This window comes from Emydura macquarii, unplaced genomic scaffold (genome assembly GCF_026122565.2).
Source record: "Emydura macquarii macquarii isolate MOO-44397 ecotype Brisbane River unplaced genomic scaffold, CSIRO-AGI_Emac_v2 contig_1027, whole genome shotgun sequence".
Taxonomy (NCBI): Eukaryota; Metazoa; Chordata; order Testudines; family Chelidae; genus Emydura; species Emydura macquarii.
In genome coordinates this window covers 9,069,199-9,087,175 of record NW_027131164.1, presented here as the reverse complement: position 1 = coordinate 9,087,175, position 17,977 = coordinate 9,069,199, and the positions used below count along the sequence as shown (strand labels likewise).

General features: G+C 39.1%; 1 protein-coding gene across 3 annotated transcripts in view; it reads right to left on the bottom strand.

The window, feature by feature from the left end:
* NBAS (NBAS subunit of NRZ tethering complex) overlaps positions 1–17,977 on the bottom strand; it is a 370,484-nt gene that overhangs the window by 194,053 nt on the left and 158,454 nt on the right. For all 3 annotated transcript variants that reach the window (XM_067544745.1, XM_067544747.1, XM_067544746.1), the window contains exons 34-37: positions 17,735–17,892; positions 15,181–15,282; positions 3,914–4,081; positions 476–589 (exon numbers count right to left, since the gene is read on the bottom strand). In XM_067544745.1, coding sequence (XP_067400846.1) covers positions 476–589; positions 3,914–4,081; positions 15,181–15,282; positions 17,735–17,892 — 542 coding nt within the window. The remainder of the gene's footprint in view (positions 1–475; positions 590–3,913; positions 4,082–15,180; positions 15,283–17,734; positions 17,893–17,977) is intronic.

Genomic DNA, 17,977 nt, shown 5'->3' with positions numbered 1-17,977 from the left:
CAGTATGAGTTAAAACTTTATCTTCGCTAATACATTTTTTTTTATCATAAGTAAATTTCAGTGCTCTAATATTAAGAAAGCTATGTAATCTTAGTTGACTCAAACAAGCTGATGTGTACACTGTATCTTTGGAGATAGCAGACTTGGTAATTATTGTGAGCTTCCAGTGAGAGGGGCTAGATACTCCAGGGGAATGCTTTTCCAGGGAGCTTGAGAACAGAAATGCACTAAGTGTTACTTGTAAGGCAAAGTAAGGGTTGGCAGAATCCTGAGAAGTTTGTCTAGGGCAGCTAACAGATTGTGGTGAGAATTAATTGCACCAGCAAGTTTGGCACCAGCAAATCTCTCTCTCACTGAAGTTGGGGGGTGGGGGTTACAAGGTCACCCATAGTTCTGAGCTCCTCAAAAAAGTGCCATAGTCTTCTTTTAATGCTTCTATTAAGCGTATTGAACTCTTAATACATCCTAAACTTACTTCTGCAACGTATGAATCCACAATTAGAGCCTCATAAAAGGGATGACAGCCCTGCTTTTCCACTGCAGCATTTGCTCCAGAACTGTTTTTTAATACATCTCCAAATTCTTGGCCCTGGAAGGAATAAGCAGAGGTAAGGCTGGTGAAAGGCAAATGAAGAACTTTAACAGAAGAAGTGCTAATTTCAAAGTAAGTGGTCACTGTCTGTTATGATTGGAGGGCAAAGACTCAAAATGCATTCCTCACTCTCTAGCGTCAAAGGAAAAGCCCACGTGGGTAGAATCACAGAATCGTAGGATTAGCAGGGAACTCGAGAAGTCATCTAGTCCCATCCCCTGCACTTATGGCAGGACCAAGCATTATCTAGACCATCCTTGACAGGTGTTTGTCTAATATGCTCTGGAAAATCTCCAATGATGGAAGCAATTTGTTTCAGTGCTTAACTATCCTGACAGTTAGGGAATTTTTCCGAATGTCCAACCTTGCTGAAATTTAAATCCATTGCTTCTTGTCCTGTCCTCAGAGGTTAAAGAGAACAATTTTTCTCCCTCCTGCTTGTAAGAACCTTTGATGTACTTGAAAACCATTGTCATGTCTCCCTCAGTCTTCTCTTCTCCAGACTAAACGAACCCAACTTTTTCAATCTTCCTTCATAGGTCAGGTTTTCCAGACCTTTAATTATTTTTGTTGTTCTTCTTTGGACTTTCTCCAATTTGTCCACATCTTTCCTGAAATCTCGCACCCAGAACTGGACACAATACTCCAGTTGAGACCTTATCAGTGTGTAATAGAGTGGAAATTACTTCTCGTGTCTTGCCTACAACATGGCTGCTAATACATGCCAGAATGATGTTTACTTTTTTTTCAACAGTGTTACACTGTTGACTCATATTTAGCTTGTGATCCACTTTGACCTCCAGATCCCTTTCCATAATACTCTTTCCTAGGCAGTCATTTCCCATTTTGTATGTGTGCAAGTGATTGTTCCTTCCTAAATGGAGTATTATTGAATTTCATACCATTTACTGAATTTTAATCCTATCCTCCAAAGCACTTGCAATCCCTCTTATCTTGGTAATGTCCACAGTCTTTATAAGTGTACTTTCTATGCCATTATCTAAAACATTGATGAAAATATTGAACAGAAACAGACCCAGAACTGATCCCTGAAGGACCCCGCTGGATATGCCCTTCCAACTTGACAGTGGACCACTGATAACTACTCTCTAGGAATGGTTTTCCACCCATTATGCACCCACCTTATAGTAGTTCCATCTAGGTTATATGAGAGAAGGTCATGCAAGTCAGTATCAAAAGCCTTACTAAAGTCAAGATGTACCACATCTACTACTTCCCCCATCCACAAGGCTCGTTACCCTGTCAGAGAAAACTATCAAATTAGTTTGACACGATTTGTTCTTGACAAATCCATGCTGACTGTTACTTATCACCTTATCTTCTAGGTGTTTGCAAATTGATTGCTTAATTATTTGCTCCATTATCTTTCTTGGTACTGAAATTAAACTGACGGGAATGTAATTCCTTGGGTTATCTTTATTTCCCTTTTTATAGACTGGCACTATATTCACCCTTTTCCAGTCCTCTGAAATCTCTCCAGTCCTCCATGACTTTCAGAGATAATCGTTAATGGCTCAGATACCTCCTCAGTCAGCTTCTTGAGTATTCTAGTATGTATTTCATCAGGCCCTGGTGACTTGAAAACATCTAAATTGTCTAAGTAATTTTTACCTTGTTCTTTCCCTATTTTAGCCTCATATCCTACCTCATTTTCACTGGCATTCACTATGTTAGACATCCAATCGCTACTAAACTTTTTGGTGAAAACTGAAACAAAAAAGTCATTTAGCACTTCTGCCATTTCCACATTTTCTGTTATTCTTCACTCCCCTCCCCACACACACACTGAGTAATAGGTCTCCTCTTGCATCTAATGTATTTATAGAATGTTGTCTTGTTACCCTTTATTTCTCTAGCTAGTTTAATGTCGTTTTGTGCCTTGGCCTTTCTAATTTTGTCCCTACATAAATATGTTATTTCTTTACGTTCATCCTTTCTAATTTGACCTAGTTTCCACTTTTTGTAGGATTCTTTTTTGTGTTTAGTTCATTTAAGATCTCCTGTCAGTTTGTTTTCTGTGAGAAGAAGATATAAGTATGGATTCAAGGAAAGATCCTTCATTTCTGGACTGTTTAGTTTCTTACAGGGGAGCGTACCAGATGCAAAGTGGAGATAATCTGGGTACTCTGAAAATACTTTTGGGAAACTGGCAGTTTATTATATCACTGCTACCATTTGGAATTGCAAACTGTGACTCACCTGTGTCTATATTTTACCTGCTTTAACCTCTCAATAACTCACATTTCCTTTTCTTAGCTAATAAATCTTTAATTAGTTTATTATAGAATTGGCTGCCAGTGTTGTCTTTGGTGTAGGACCTAGAGTACCAATTGATCTGTGGGAAGTGACTGGTCTCTTGGGACTGGAAACAACCTAAAGGTATAATTGACCTTTTATCAAAAAGATCAGTCTGTCTGGGTGGCAAGATTGACTAGAGAGTCTAAAGAGACTGTCTGTAACTCCATATAAAACTGGCATAGTAATCCAGGAGTTCACATTTGGCACTGGCTTGATGAAATCTAATTATATAACACCACCAGTTTGGGGTATCTGCCTGTTTTCTGACAGTCTGCCCTGAGGCAGGCACTCACAGTTCTGAGCCACTCCAGATAGCATGACATCTGGTAATAATGAAATCTTGCTTTAAGATCTATTAAACAATCATATATTCAGATGGGAGGAGATCCTGCAACGAACTCTGTGCATTGAACCCAGGCAGAATTCCACTGAAGTCAATGGGGCTTAACAGAGGAGTATGCTAACTATATAGGATAAACTACAAAATCAGGACCCATGTTTGGTCTATTCATCAATGATTAAAAATCAAAAAGAAAAATTAGTCTGAGATAATCACAGACACCATCAAAAATACCAATGAAAAATGCACACATATATATGGAAAAAAAAGTGAAGAACAGGAACTGAAAAGGAATAGGAAGGGAAAGAGATTTCCTATATTTTAATAGAATGTGTGACACTATGCTTCAATGGTGCTTCAACTGTTTATAGTTCCGAACCCAAGCACCTTGAAATTTCACCAGCATTGCCCTGTGCTTGCTCTCCTTTGACGACATAGCTAACACTAAAATAAATAAAAACAACAATGTGCATTATTCATTTTGGAAAAGCAGAAAGGAACAAAAAATAAGAAAACATTAACAGTCATCCAGGGCCCCTTGATGTCCATGTGACTGTGAGTGGTCCCAGGAGCAGGGCTAGCAGATCCCTGTAAAATAATATGGTCTATATATTTATCCATTAGTCAGACAAACAATAGGAGAGATTTTAGTGACTTCTTACATGTAACGGCCGAAGATAAGTTAATGACCTCTTCCACCACTGTCCATCACTGACTGCATGCAGCATGGCTTTTGTCGTTGTAGTTGTATTAGACAGAACCTTCATGGTTTTAGCGGTGGTCCAATACAACAAGTCAGCAGACTGGCTAGAGGAAATACTGATTTCTTCCTGTGGGTTTATGCAACACACAACAACGAATGTTAGAAATAACCTCAGCATTATCACAACTATGGATTAATAAGGCCAAATACCTAAATAAACACACACAGGCATCAAGACATACTGATAACAGTTTTGTTAATGAGCTATTTCAATTATTAGTCTCATTTAGCAGCAACAAAAGCAAAGTTACCAACAATGTTGCACTTTTTTAATCTCACAGCTGATTTCTTGATTAGTGAAACGTTATTTTTCTCATTAAATTCCAATCACATGATATTATGGATGCCATCCACTTACATTTTTGAAGGTGTTTATTTTGCTCTAGTCACACTGTTCTATTGATATACAGAAGCTCATAGAAAAGGGAAAGTTGGGCATCCTGGCCACTGGATTGATTCTTCAACATCTTAAGAACCATCTTAACACACAAAGCCAGGATTATGTGGATTTCAAAGAGCACAAAAGACAGTTACTAACCTTTGTAGCTGTTGTTCTTCGAGATGTTGCTCATATCCATTCCAATTAGGTGTGTGTGTGCCTCATGCACAGTTGCCAGAAGCTTTCTCCCCCAGTGATACTCATAGAGTTGGCTCTGGAGCCCCCTGGAGTTGCACTTTCATGGTGCCCTCTATAGGGTTCTGCCGACCCTCCACCTATTCAGTTCCTTTTTGCCCGCAGACTCGGACAGAGAGGTAAGTGGGTGGGTCTTGGAATGGACATGACCAACCTAACTCGAAGAACAAGAGTTACAAAGGTCAATAACCATCTTTTCTTCTTCAACTGCTCGCTTATGTTGATTCCAATTAGGTGACTCCCAAGCGGCTACTCAGGAGGCAGGGTCAGAGTTCAACAGGGTAACTAAAGGTAGTACTGCTCTACCGACGGAAACATCGTCTCTGGCCTGCTGTGTGATAGTTTAGAGAGCTGAGAAGATATGGATGGATGACCACGTTGCTGCCCTATATATGTCCTGAATTGGGACTTGTGCTAGGAAAGTTGTCGAGATTACGTGGGCTCTTGTGGAGTGAGCTGTCAGCATTGGAGCTGGTACCTTCACCAGGTCATAAAAGGCCTTGATACATGATGCAATCCATGATGAGATCCTTTGGGAAGAGACCAGGAGACCCTTCATTCTGTCTGCTACTGTGACAAAGAGTTGAGATGTCTTCCTAAAGGGTTTTGTCCTCTCAACATAGAATGCTAGCACCCTCCGGACGTCCAGGGAGTGGATCTTCTGTTTCTGGCTATTTGCGTGCGGCTTGGGATAAAAAACCAGGAGGAAAATATCTTGATTTGAGTGGAATTGTGATACAACCTTTGGAAGGAAGGCCAGGTGTGGCTGCAGTTGAACTTTGTCTTTGAAAAAGGTCGTATACAGATACTCTGATGTCAGGGCTTTGAGCTCTGAGACTCTTCTGGCTCATGTGATGGCCACTAGGAAGGCTACCTTTCAAGACAGATGTGGGAGGGAGAATGTGGCTAATGGCTCGAACAATGGTTTCATAAGTGCTGATAGAAAAAAGTTAAGGTCCCATTGGGGAACCAACTGGCATGTTTGAGGGAACAACCTGTCAAGGCCCTGGAGGAAGGAACCTACTGTGCGGTTCGTGAAGATTGAATGGCCAGTCATTCATGGGTGAAAAGCCGAAACTGCGGCCAGGTGCACCTAAACTGAAGATACTGAAAGACCTTGATGTTTAAGGTGTAGTAGGAAGTCGAGGATAAAGAGACGGATGCACTCTCCGGAGAGGTACCTTTTAGAGTGGATCAGATAGAGAACTTTCTCCATTTTGTTAAATATGTAGACCTCATGGAGGATTTTCTACTTCCCAGGAGGGTCTCTCTGATCTGTTCTGAGCATTCCAGCTCCTGCAGGTTCAGTTACTGAGCTTCCACGCTGTAAGGTGTGGGGATTGCAAGTTCGGATGACGGAGATGTCCTTTATCCTCAGTGATCAGGTCTGGAACTAGTGGAAGGCTGATGGGGATCTCCACTGAGAGATCGAGAAGCATGAAGCACCAGTGTTGGCGCAGCCAAGCTGTTGCTAACGGAATCATTGAAGATTTGTCCCTCCTAATCTTTAGAAGGACCTTATGGACCAGGGGAATCGAAGGGAACGCGTAGAGCAGATGTTGTGTCCACGGGATGAGGAAGGCATCTACCACTGATCCTGGGCTCAGATTCTGGAAGGAGCAGAACTGTTTGCACTTCCTGTTGCATTCCAGCACGAATAAGTTTGTCTGGGGAATGCCACACCTATGGAAAATGTTGCTTGACACATCCATGCGGAGAGACCATTTGTGGGCAGATATCGACCTGCTGAGATGGTCCGCCAGCACGGTAAGTACAATTAAGGGTGGTCTCAGACCGATTCTAGAAACCTCAACAAATACATGAAGAAGTTGAGATTCCAAATGATCTCCTTGGCATCAATCATCCCCTCACTGGATCCAGGAGATTGGTATGCTGCCCTCAATCTGAAAGACGCATACTTGCACATGTCAATCATCCCACATCATCCAACTTTTTGATGGTACAAAGTATTTCCACTCAACCTTCTTGGTGGCTGGGGTAATAGAGGCAGGGGTTTGTCACAGCATCTTTGCGTTCTTATCAATTGTCTTAATTAGGGGCAAGAAAACCCTGGCTGGTCCTGATGGAGATAGAATATCTGTCACTGGGTCCGTCCCCCCTTCAGAGATCTCCTCAACCTGAATACCCAGGTTTTGAGCAACCCTACAGAGGAGGTCCTAATGGGCCCTGCTGTCAGTGCCGGGGAGGCCCTTGACTGCCTCATCAGGAGATGAGGAGGATGATTGCCTTAGTGGGACTGTCTCCTGTCCCTCTGTGCCTTGTGGATCTCACGGGACCAGGTACTCTAAGCCTGCCTTGGTGTATGCAGTATCAATCTCGATGTCCATACCGGTGCCATAGTCAGTGCCTTGTCTGGCTTCCAGGTCATACTCTATGCCATGTCTGCTTCAGGCTGCAAGACGGTCTCCGACCAAGCTTGGTGGTACCTGATCCCTGATGCCAAGAACAACAACTGACCTGACTCGGGTCTTTGGGCTTGGTGAAAGGTCCATGAAGTCCAAATCAGCCACTGACTTGGAGCCTGCCATTGTGGGACCCAAGGCATGGGGCAGAGGTAAGCCATCTCTTGGCTCCATTACTCCCCTTGGTCCTGGTGCTGACTCCTCCGCGAGGTGTAGGACTCCGCCTCGGAGTCGGAGTCAGAATTTTCACTCCTCGGGGACCAAAGAGGTGCAGTGCCCCTCGGTGCTGGCGAATGGTGCTGTGACAATGGTTGGTGGGGGCATCAATGTCCTGGGGGAGGGACGGAGAGCTGCCTCCATGAGGAGGAACTTTAATCTTTGGCTCCTTTCTTTTATTGTCTGAGGATGAAAGTTTCCGCAAATCCTGCAGCGGTCTCTCTGGTGTGCCTCTCCAAGGCGCTTGGGTCGCTCTTGGGCATGGGCAGGTCACCCTTGGGCATGGGCTTTTTACAAGCCCCACACAGTTTAAAACAGATTTCAGTGTACTGTAAATTGTGCAATTATATTCCACTGATGATAATCACACAAATGTACAGTAGGGTAATATTTACAATACACTTATATACATACATATCGCTGAAGTTTTAATAGCCTGTAAGTTATAATGGTTAGTTTCCCCACACAATATACTGAATTTAAAACTATCAAAAGAAAATCACTTTTCTATAGTTATGCTGGCAGGAGTATATGAGTTTTCAGCTCAATAACTAGTTATGCTGGCAGGAGTATATGAGGCAGAAATTTAGACACTAAACAAGGACTGGTGGCCAAAATGACCTAGGTGAAATCCTGCCCTCAATGAAGTTAAATACTTGAATGGGGCAGGATTTCACCTCTAATCTATTTTATTCTCTAGCACCTTTAAATGTAGTGCTGTATACTTCAAACTGGCAAATTGATAACCCAGGTCACACAATAGTTCTTTTCTCCCAATTTCCACTGAGGCTTTTACATTTTATTTAATTTTTCAGTTGCAATTTTGTGCTCACAAATGGTAGCAACTGAATATCCAGCTATCAAAACTGCAGTCACAAAATTGTGGGCGTAAGTCGTTAAGAGATCATCTACTTAAGAGATCACTACACTTTTCAGGTACTATTATCTGGCTGTTTGATAAAGCCCTTTCTAAAAGGATTGTCTTCTCTTAGCAGTTCTAAAAGATTAATTGAGAACAGCAAATTATTTCTGCTTTAACCTGGTCTGACATGCCCCATTATTTTAGATTTGTTTTTAAATGTACAATAACAAGGAAGACTATTTATCAACAAATCTATCATTGGCATTAAAAAGGCATCAACAATGGTTCTGCCTGAAACAAAATCTGTAAATGTGAGCACTTCCTGATTATTAATAGTAATAAGATGATATAAAGAGGGGACCTCCTGCCAACCTCTGAACAATCAATTGGAAATTTCAATTCCCACTTCAACAGATTAAAGTGACTGCATGCTGAGCAAAATATGCCAGAATCTTTGCTCTTCCTGAAAATTAAATGGCAATAGGATATATTTAGATTAAGTTTAAAAAAAATAGTAACTGTTGGTACTTATTTTGAAAGTTCTGAAAGTTTTTTTTGTTGGTTTTTTTTAAACAGAAAATTAGTTTCTTTCTTTTGTAAGACATCATACTATTTTCAAGAGGATGCTTCACAAAGCTTGCACATTTCCAGAAAAAAATAAGGGCTAGAAACAACTACCCAACTTCTCAATTAAATTTTAACTAAATATTTGCAAAACTGTGGCAAAATGTATGAGTCATCAGAGAACTGAAGTTTTAAAATAACAAAGAATAAAGACTGTGCCCTACAAATATAACCCTGGCCCAACACAGAAACCCATGCTGATTCAGCTAAGGACTTAAGCATGTGTGTAAACTCACACTAAATTCATATACTTAATTGTTTGGCTGAATAGGATTGGACATAAGCATGTTCTTAAACATTTTGCTGCACTGGGACACTTATGAGGTTAATCCTTGAAGACAGCAGAACCATAGTCCAGCCTTTCTGGCAGAATATTGAGTCTTTAGTTTCTATTCCTAGCTCACTCTAGTGACTTTGGTAAGTCATATTTTAATATATATTTCAGAGAAAATAATTTTGAAACTAATACTTTGAACTTATAGAGAGCTTTCCATACAAAGGTATCAAAGCGCTGTTTGTAAAATAATTTACCATTTAAATTCTAACAACCTTAAATATATAGCTATCAATAACAGTCAAAGCAACTTGTGCAGATTTGAAATTCAGAGGAGAAAAAAAACTTTCTTTAAGAAACTTTTAATGACTAAGATGGCCCATGATAGGAGATAAAAAACACACTCCTAATTCTAAGCTTCTGATGGGGTAAAGCCTAAAAAGGAAAAATAAAACATCAGCTTTAGTCTTTAATTAGGAGAAATAATTATTTTTAGTCTGAAAATTAATGAAAGAATGATATGCATAAGCTCTGTGCATAGATTGGGTTGCAAAGATTGAACACCCTCATAATCACCTTGACAGTGTCTTTGTGTATTATTAGTCTTATATAGGAAATGAATGGTCATATTAAGGCCCTGACCTTGCAAGCAACTCTGGGCAGGCTGACGCTTGCTCCAGTGGAGTCAATGGCACTCCATGCAAGCACAGGAAATGGCCAGTACAAAGCTGCTGAAATGATCAGAGCTTCAGGCTGAATTTGTCACTGCTACCACTGGTGAACAGGAATGCAATCAATTTCCTTTACATATGAATAAATATCAATGGCATTTGTGATTTTTTTTAATGTGGTGAGTAAGCCATGAATTAAACTAGGATGCTTCATTGCTGACATAAGAGCATAAGAATGAACGTATCGGGTTTAACCAATGGTCCAGCTAGTGCAATATACTGTCTCTGATGGAGCCAGGGGCAGAAGCTTCAGAGAGAATGAATAGAACAGGGCAATTATCGAGTGACCCATTACCTGTTGTTCAATTCCACCTTCTGGTAGTAAGAAGTTTAGGGACAGCCAGAGTATGAGGTTCCATCTCTAACCATCTTGGCCAATAGTCATTTACAGACCTATCCTCTTTATCTAATTCTTTTTTGAACCCAGTTATGCCTCCGGCCTTCACATCCCCAGCAACATATTCCATGGGTTAACTATGCGTTGTGTGAAGAAGTTCTTCCTTTTGTTTGTTTAAAACCTGCTGCCTATTAATTTCATCGGGTAACCCTAGTTATTGTGTGATGTGAAAGGGTAAATAACTCTTCCCTATTTACTTTCTCCATACCATTAACAATTTTATAGACCTCTATCACACCCCTACTTAGTGGTCTTTTTTCTAAACTCAGCAATACCAGTCTTTTTAATCTCTCCTCATACAGAAGCTATTCCATACCCCTAATAATTTTTGTTGTCCTTCTCTGTACTTTTTCCAATTTTAATGTACCTTTTTTTAGATGGATTACCAGAACTGCATGCAGTATTCAAGGTATGGGCTACCATGGGTTTATATAATTGCATTATGATGTTTCCTGTTTTATTATCTATCCATTTCCTAATGGTTCCTAACATTCTGTTAGCTTTTTACGATTGTCATTGCACATTGAGTGGACATTTTCAGAAAACTAAATTTACAATGACTCCAAAAACTTTGAGTGACAACAGCTAATTTGGACTCCATCATTTTGTATGCATTTCCAATGTGCATTATTTTGTGTTTATCAACATTGAATTTCATCTGCCATTTTGTCACCCAGTTTAGTGAGATCCCTTTGTAACTTTTCACAGCCAGCTTTGGATTGTCTTGTGTAATTTAATATTTATGTATTTTGTAATTGATAAATTAAACCATGGACTGAATGGAAGATTAACACTGAGCCAGAATTCAGTAACAGCAATGTGGTGACAAGAAGCTGCAAACAAACTCCTAAGTGAGAACATTAATGCCTCTAGGAGTGGATGCTATCTTCTTCTATTGTAAAATGTCAGCCCTGGTACAACTACTATGTTTGAATTCAGCCATTTATCACACCACAAACACTGTTCCAATTAGTTAGTCAGAATAAAATGGAAAAAAAGAGATTTACGTAAAGTACAAAAAGTCCATGAGGTTCTCTTTTTAAACTCACAATCAAATTCCCTGTATGTGGGATTAGAGGTGAAGTAAAACATAGGTTCCAGCTTGCTTAGAGCATGGCAGCAAAGCTCCTAAGTCAAACAGGTTGCAGTGAGCACATCACCATCTCTGCACCATCTACTAGTTCACCCACTCAGAAGTACTCAACTGCGCCTGGGTCAGTACTGATGACATTAAGCGCATTTAGGATCTTTTCTTTTTGACTGGTTCCCTGGTAGGAGAACCTGGGGCCCACTTCTTGGCAACCTCTAGCAATTTCCTCTGCAAAGTTAGCAGGGGATGTTTCTCTGAGGCCGTTATCAGCGTCAATGGGGATTGAAAGGTTCCAGGGCCAGGGTCGGAAGCTGGCCGGGGTGAGCTCTCCATCATAATAGCATTAGCTTGAGCTCCTGGGCTTTCCTGGTTCTTGCCTTGAGCTTAAGGCAATGTGTACACATTTGAGGTATATGTGCCTCTCTTAGGCAGCGGATGCAATGTGAGTGCCCATTGCTCATGGGGATAGCCTCTCGGCAGGACAGACACCATTTGAACCCAGGGGATCCGGGTATAGCCATCATTTATGGTTTTCTTCCCTAAAGGGAAGGAGTGTGTGTGTCTGTGGGAGGGGGAGGAACTATATTACTCCAAAGGTAAATAGATTTCTAATGGAAAAAATATTTTTTGAATAATAAAGAAATAAAAGGAGGGAAGAGAAGGTTATAACTGTAACTAACACTACCACTATAACAACAAACACACACTAAAGTCACTATGAACAGGCTCTGCTAAGGGCTCTGTCAAAGACAAAGAGTGGTTGAGATGGAACTGAGGGCAATTTGGCACAGAGCTATATAACCACCAAACATGATGCGAGATGGGAAGAGCGTATGGGCACTGCTACCAAACATCTTTGATTCTAGGTGCAGGGATGCAAATACACCTAAAGAGGCGCATCCATAGGGACACTACTGGAAGAAGAATTCTGAATTTGCACCAGTATAAGTGAAATGAGAACTTGTCCTTCATTGTCTTAACTAGTGCATTTCTATTTATTGAAAACAATTTTTAAATCTGACTTCCACCTAAATCACTGAGAACATACACTATCAGCACTTGGGCCTTACATATACAAACCCACAATTCTTCATTAAATGTGTTCAGTTTGATGAGCCTTTCACCAAACATAATGCATACATCTGTAGCTCACTTGAAAGGTATTTGGTGCTCAGTAAAAGGGTAAGCACAATGCATGTCACAAGCTAATAAGTGTGGTTTTTAATATGAGACTTCAGATATAGCAAACTTTTAAAATCTGAATAGCTTTTCAAGTAAAAGCATATGCTATGTTGGATATCTAATTCTAGCAAAACAGAATGCTAAACTGCAGCTACTGGAAGCTTTGAGTCCTTTAAACAGCATTTATACAAAAAGCAGATCTGTACTTTTTACAGAAGAATGTTTGCAAATTATGCATCCTCTGCAATTTATAAATTAACACCTTGTTTCCAAGAACAGCATCGATATTCGTGAAATTGTAAACTTCTCTTGTGCTAATGTGCCAATGCACAGTAATTACATTTTCACATTACTTAGCTATATAAATAAAATCATTATTTTTACAACAGAAGTAATGCAAGTTTTAAGTATTAAGCAGATTAAGCATAAAGTCAGCCCACATTTATGAGGCGTGATTTACTGTGGTTATTATTTCTCCTGTTAATGCGTAACACAGCTAAGGCTAAGCACTATACTTTAATCTAATAATGTTAGCTATAATATTCTGAAATACTCTTCATGAATCAAGACCCTAATTTGCACATTAAGATTTTTTCTTTGAGCACCATTAGATTAGTCATTGAGGTAATTACAGCATACAACAAGAGAGTAAGGGGGAAAAGGAATTTAATAAGCAAGAGGTAATCATTATGGAGGAATTCCTTTCCCTTCCTGAGCATAGTTCATCAAAGAATTACGAGCTGAAGACTGACCATGCCAATTAGGTGATCTAATCCAGCCTCCTGACAATGAAGGACTGCTCCTTACAGTATTGTTTTAATGCTTTGTCTAGTTCTCAACAATGGGGTTTGCACAGGAGCTGGATGGTTATGTTCCCACCTATGCTATCCCAGTGAACCCTGAGAATAGGAAGAAGCTTCTAGACCTCCTCATTTCAATTCACTGCAGGAGGATAAAAAGTTAAATTAGCAAAATGTGAAAAATCTTTTACTGGAGCTCTAGAGACCATGAAACATGATGTGCTGAAGGAGCTAGGCCAATCTTATATTAATTTTATCTGCTTTATCCATCTAATACTAGTTAAAACAACAGTGTTAGCTAATCTGTTTTAGCAATCAATGGTAAACCAACAAATATATAGTTGATACATTCCCACATATACATGGGTTGATCTTTGAAATCAATGGGATTTTTGCCTGAATAAACCTTAGACAATAGAATCTGAACAACAGGCTTTTCTTTTTACTTAAAAAAAAAAAAAAGACTACTACCAAGATACTGTACGAAACAGTAAAGGTAAGAGGAAATAAAGGAAATCCAAATCAGCAAAAACCTATTCCTTTAAAAGGAGGACAGTAACCAAACTTCTAATTCTCAGCTCTCCAAAGAACTCTGACAAGGTCATTTTCACTTCCTTGCTATTTAATGGTCACACCTTTGTTATAGGGGACAAGGTGCTTAGATTCTATTGTGCTACTGTTGAAGTTGTGTTGAAGCTGAAAGCATGAAGTGAAGAAGGGGGTTAATACACAATTCCTTTTCCCCTAAATGGCATTTTAAGTGCAAAAGATTAAATCATGTAAACCAGTGTCAACTCAACAGATGAAGAACTACAAAAACCCTGGCGCCAAAGATTTAAGCAAATATAAACTAACCCATGTAACAACAGTAAAAGGAGTCAGTGAGTTAAGTAAGAGCAACAATTTAAACTCCTTTAGTACTAACAGGACTAAGAAAAAAAGACTCTCTCTTAAATAATCTTGAAAGGCCAGGAGGCAAAAATATGTGTGCTTCTATACTGATGCTCCCTTCAAAATTCACCAGGAGCGTTGGGTAAGAACTGGAAATAATTATTTATGATCAAATGCAGGTATTGAATATTTGCACCAGAAGCACTTGCCCTGTTTAAAAATCTTCAGCCATCCAATTAGAAGAAAATATAATGTCACATTATTTAGGTGAAAACCACACCAATGAACCAAATAGTCAAAATGCATAGATTATAAACAACAGATAAGGTACAATATAGCAGATTCTCCATCACCGTAAGTCTTTAAATCAAGATCTAGAGTGCTTCTGAAAGATATATACTACATCAACCAGATGTTATGGGCTTAATACAGGAATGGCTTGGTGAAATTCTATAGCCTGCATTTAGCATGGATGTCAGACAAGGTGATCATAATGGTGGCTTCAAGCCACAAAATAATCTATGAAAGTAGGTTTATACAAAACGTTTGAGAAATTATGAATATGTAAAAAATAAAATGTCTATATGTGAATAATATGCAGACAGAAAACAAAGCTAAATTCAAATATGTCATACAGTTTATTTACCAATGTTGATCTGTGCCATACTGCAAGGTTAGCTTCAACATTAACCATTATTCCTTTATTTTATGATGTTAGGTTTTTGTCTTGCTTTCCACTATTCCTGGCCTTTGGATTTATTTATGTTCTCAATTATTCTGTCTACAGAGCTGAGACCTCACTGGACACGGATGTCCAAAACTACATCGGTGTATATATTAGCAAGAAAACGTCATTAAAAATTTATCAATTTGTTTGTTTCCTTAGATAATTTGCCAGTGCTAAGCACAAAGCATAAAGCAGGGAAATGCCTCAAGTTCACTATGCTGTGCTAGGTGAAATCTTTGAAATCTGTTTCTCCTTATGATACAGATAAAACAGAATGCAATGGTGGGCATTTTACAGTCTCACTTTAAAATTTACCTGAGGAGACTCCTTAGTGATCAACGAAGAAGGTCCTGAGATATTTATATTCTCTCCTCCATCAGAAGGGCGTATCTGGTAATTCACTGCTTGATACAGAATCTGAAAAGAAGGGGTACACATAATTTCTGCTATCATGCAAACTAATAATACACAATTATTCAAGCTATCTAGTGTTATAAGAAAGCAAGGACCTCAGATGGTAAAACTCCCAGGAAAATCAAAAAAGTCATTGTGGCATCCTGCTGAACTACTGATATAAATGTCTGCACACAACCATCTTCCCTTAGTATTGTATATGCATTTTCCATGAAATATACACTGCATTTTATTGTTGCTGCTGTTTTTTTTTAAAGAAACTACTCGAAAATGGCATCTTCTTACTCAACAGATTTGCCTCATAAATTCACTGGCACTCATATATTAACTTTGTTGACAGAAGTAAGTTTTTACTGCTTTTTCAAACCTTTTGGTACTGTAGAGCCATTGCAGCTATGGAAGACTGAATAGGATTATTTTTTCTGGTTTGTATATTATCTTAAGAAATGGTTTGAGAGAATTTCAATTTCAGGTGGAGTTTACAGCACTGTTTTATTTATACACTAAAAATTCAGGCTCCAATCTTGCAAATGCTTACACTTGTGCTTGTCTATAATACTGTGGCCTGTCCCACTGAAATCAATGAGGCCATCCATGACAATAAAGTTCAGAAAGTGTGTAAGTGCACACTTAGTACGGAAGTTCCTAATGGGCAAACTTTCCTGCACATTCACCCATCATTTGCAGTATTTCCATTAGTTGGTGATCCCCTTTACCTTGATCCCTCCTACTATACCCTTCAGCTGCATAAACTCTCGTCTCTACCCATGCTTCTCACCCTTCTTTTTTTACCCACTTCTCTCTGACTCCAACAATCACCTCCTCTCCCCAATTTCAATCATGCTGCCACCCTCCAAAAACCCTTAGCCACCACATTTTTGGAATATAAATAAAACAAATAAATAGACAATTTTGAGAAAGAAAAATGAAATGTATTTGTAATCAGCCTAATCAGATTACGGTTGTGTTGTTCCAGGTTTCCCACCCCCACTTCCCCCACATTTCTTAGATCTTACGAGCAAGGACCATGCCTTCCTGTGTGTTTATGCTGAACCAACACAATTCTGAGTGGACTTTGATGTTCAATATTAATTACTATTAGTAAATTATTGTATTTAATTAATTTAGATTAAAATAATTAAATGAGACTTATGTAAAGCTCCTTGCACCTTAACACAATTAATAATTAAAATACATTGTAGCAGCATTAAAATGATTATTCAAACAGGAACTCTGCCAGCCAGCCACCTACAAAAAAACCCCTCCCTTACTATCTCTTCATCATTTTGTGAAGCACACCCACCGCCCTCTCCAATAACCCTATCAAACTCCTATTTTTGCACTGTTCCTGGGAGATTATCAAATTTAGATTATTTCAGACTCCAGAGGCAAACAAGTTCCAGAGTCTCTGAGCCACCAAAGAGACAGTCCTGCGGACTTCCCCTCCGTTTTATAACGAGGGGGATGCAGCTTAAGCCTCTCTGCTGACAGCAGGACAGTATGGAATGGGAAGAGATGAATAAATGGAATCATACACTCTAATTTTTACAGAGTGAGTTTTCAGAGTACAAATTCAATTCTGAATAGGTCTTTATAGTGCACCCTACATGAAGCAAATCAGAAAAAAAAACTTTGACCACATTGGCAAAAATAGGATCAAACTCAATGGAAATTAACTTTTTGACTTACTCAACTACTGAACCACAGCATTTATTTTAATCTTCGCAAATACCTCATTATGTTTTGCCAAGATGACTAATACAGGTATCTGAATGTTACAGATTTTACATGTATAATGAATATGATATTTAGGGCCCTGATCCTGTGCAGAGCTAAAACCAAGATCAGGTCCTAAATCATCATTATAAATAGCCAAAACAATTATAGGTGAAATCCTGACCTCACTGAAGTCAATGAGAATTCTGTCGTTGATTTCAACTGAGCCAGAATTTACCCTAAGTTTGGCAGAACCTGCAGAAAACATTAGAACAGGTAGTGGACATTTAATGAGACCGTGTACAAATGAGGTTGTGTACAATGAACAAAAATCATTATCCGAGCTGAAGAACTTAAAGAGAAGAACTATGCATTTGTACATCCCAATCAAATGGTTAATCAGACACTAAGTATTACAGAATTGGAACAGAGTCTTCTGTCAACAATATGCGAGACTGTGTTGCATTTTAGAAACCTCTGAGGCTACAGCACCCATCCAGCAGTTCTAGTTACAAGAGAAAAGAAACTGCATTTTTATTTGATATAATCATCTATTGATTATAGAAAATGCATTATAAAAACAATATTTAACTGTTCAGATATGAAATGAAAGGTAGAAAATTGCAGTAAAATAGATGACAGCTTATAGGAAGCTTATAAAAAAACAAAATAGTTACCTCCTATTTCAGAAAATAAGTATTCAGCTTATATCGGAAAAGTTTACAGAAACAGATCCTACCTGGGTCTGCAAAGAACTGCTTGCTGCCAGCAGTGACTCTATGGCATTTGGAGGGCAATGTGTAAGAGCAAAAGCCATGAGCTCCTGCCGAGTACCCAAGTCTTGGTAGCCTTCCGATTGCCCTAATTGGCTGCATACTTCCCAACTTTTAGAATAGCCTGTAAAGGGAACAAAAAGATTTCCAAGCAAAGTCACATAAAATCAATAATTTAACTGTGGGGATATTGAGAAAAAATGATCAAC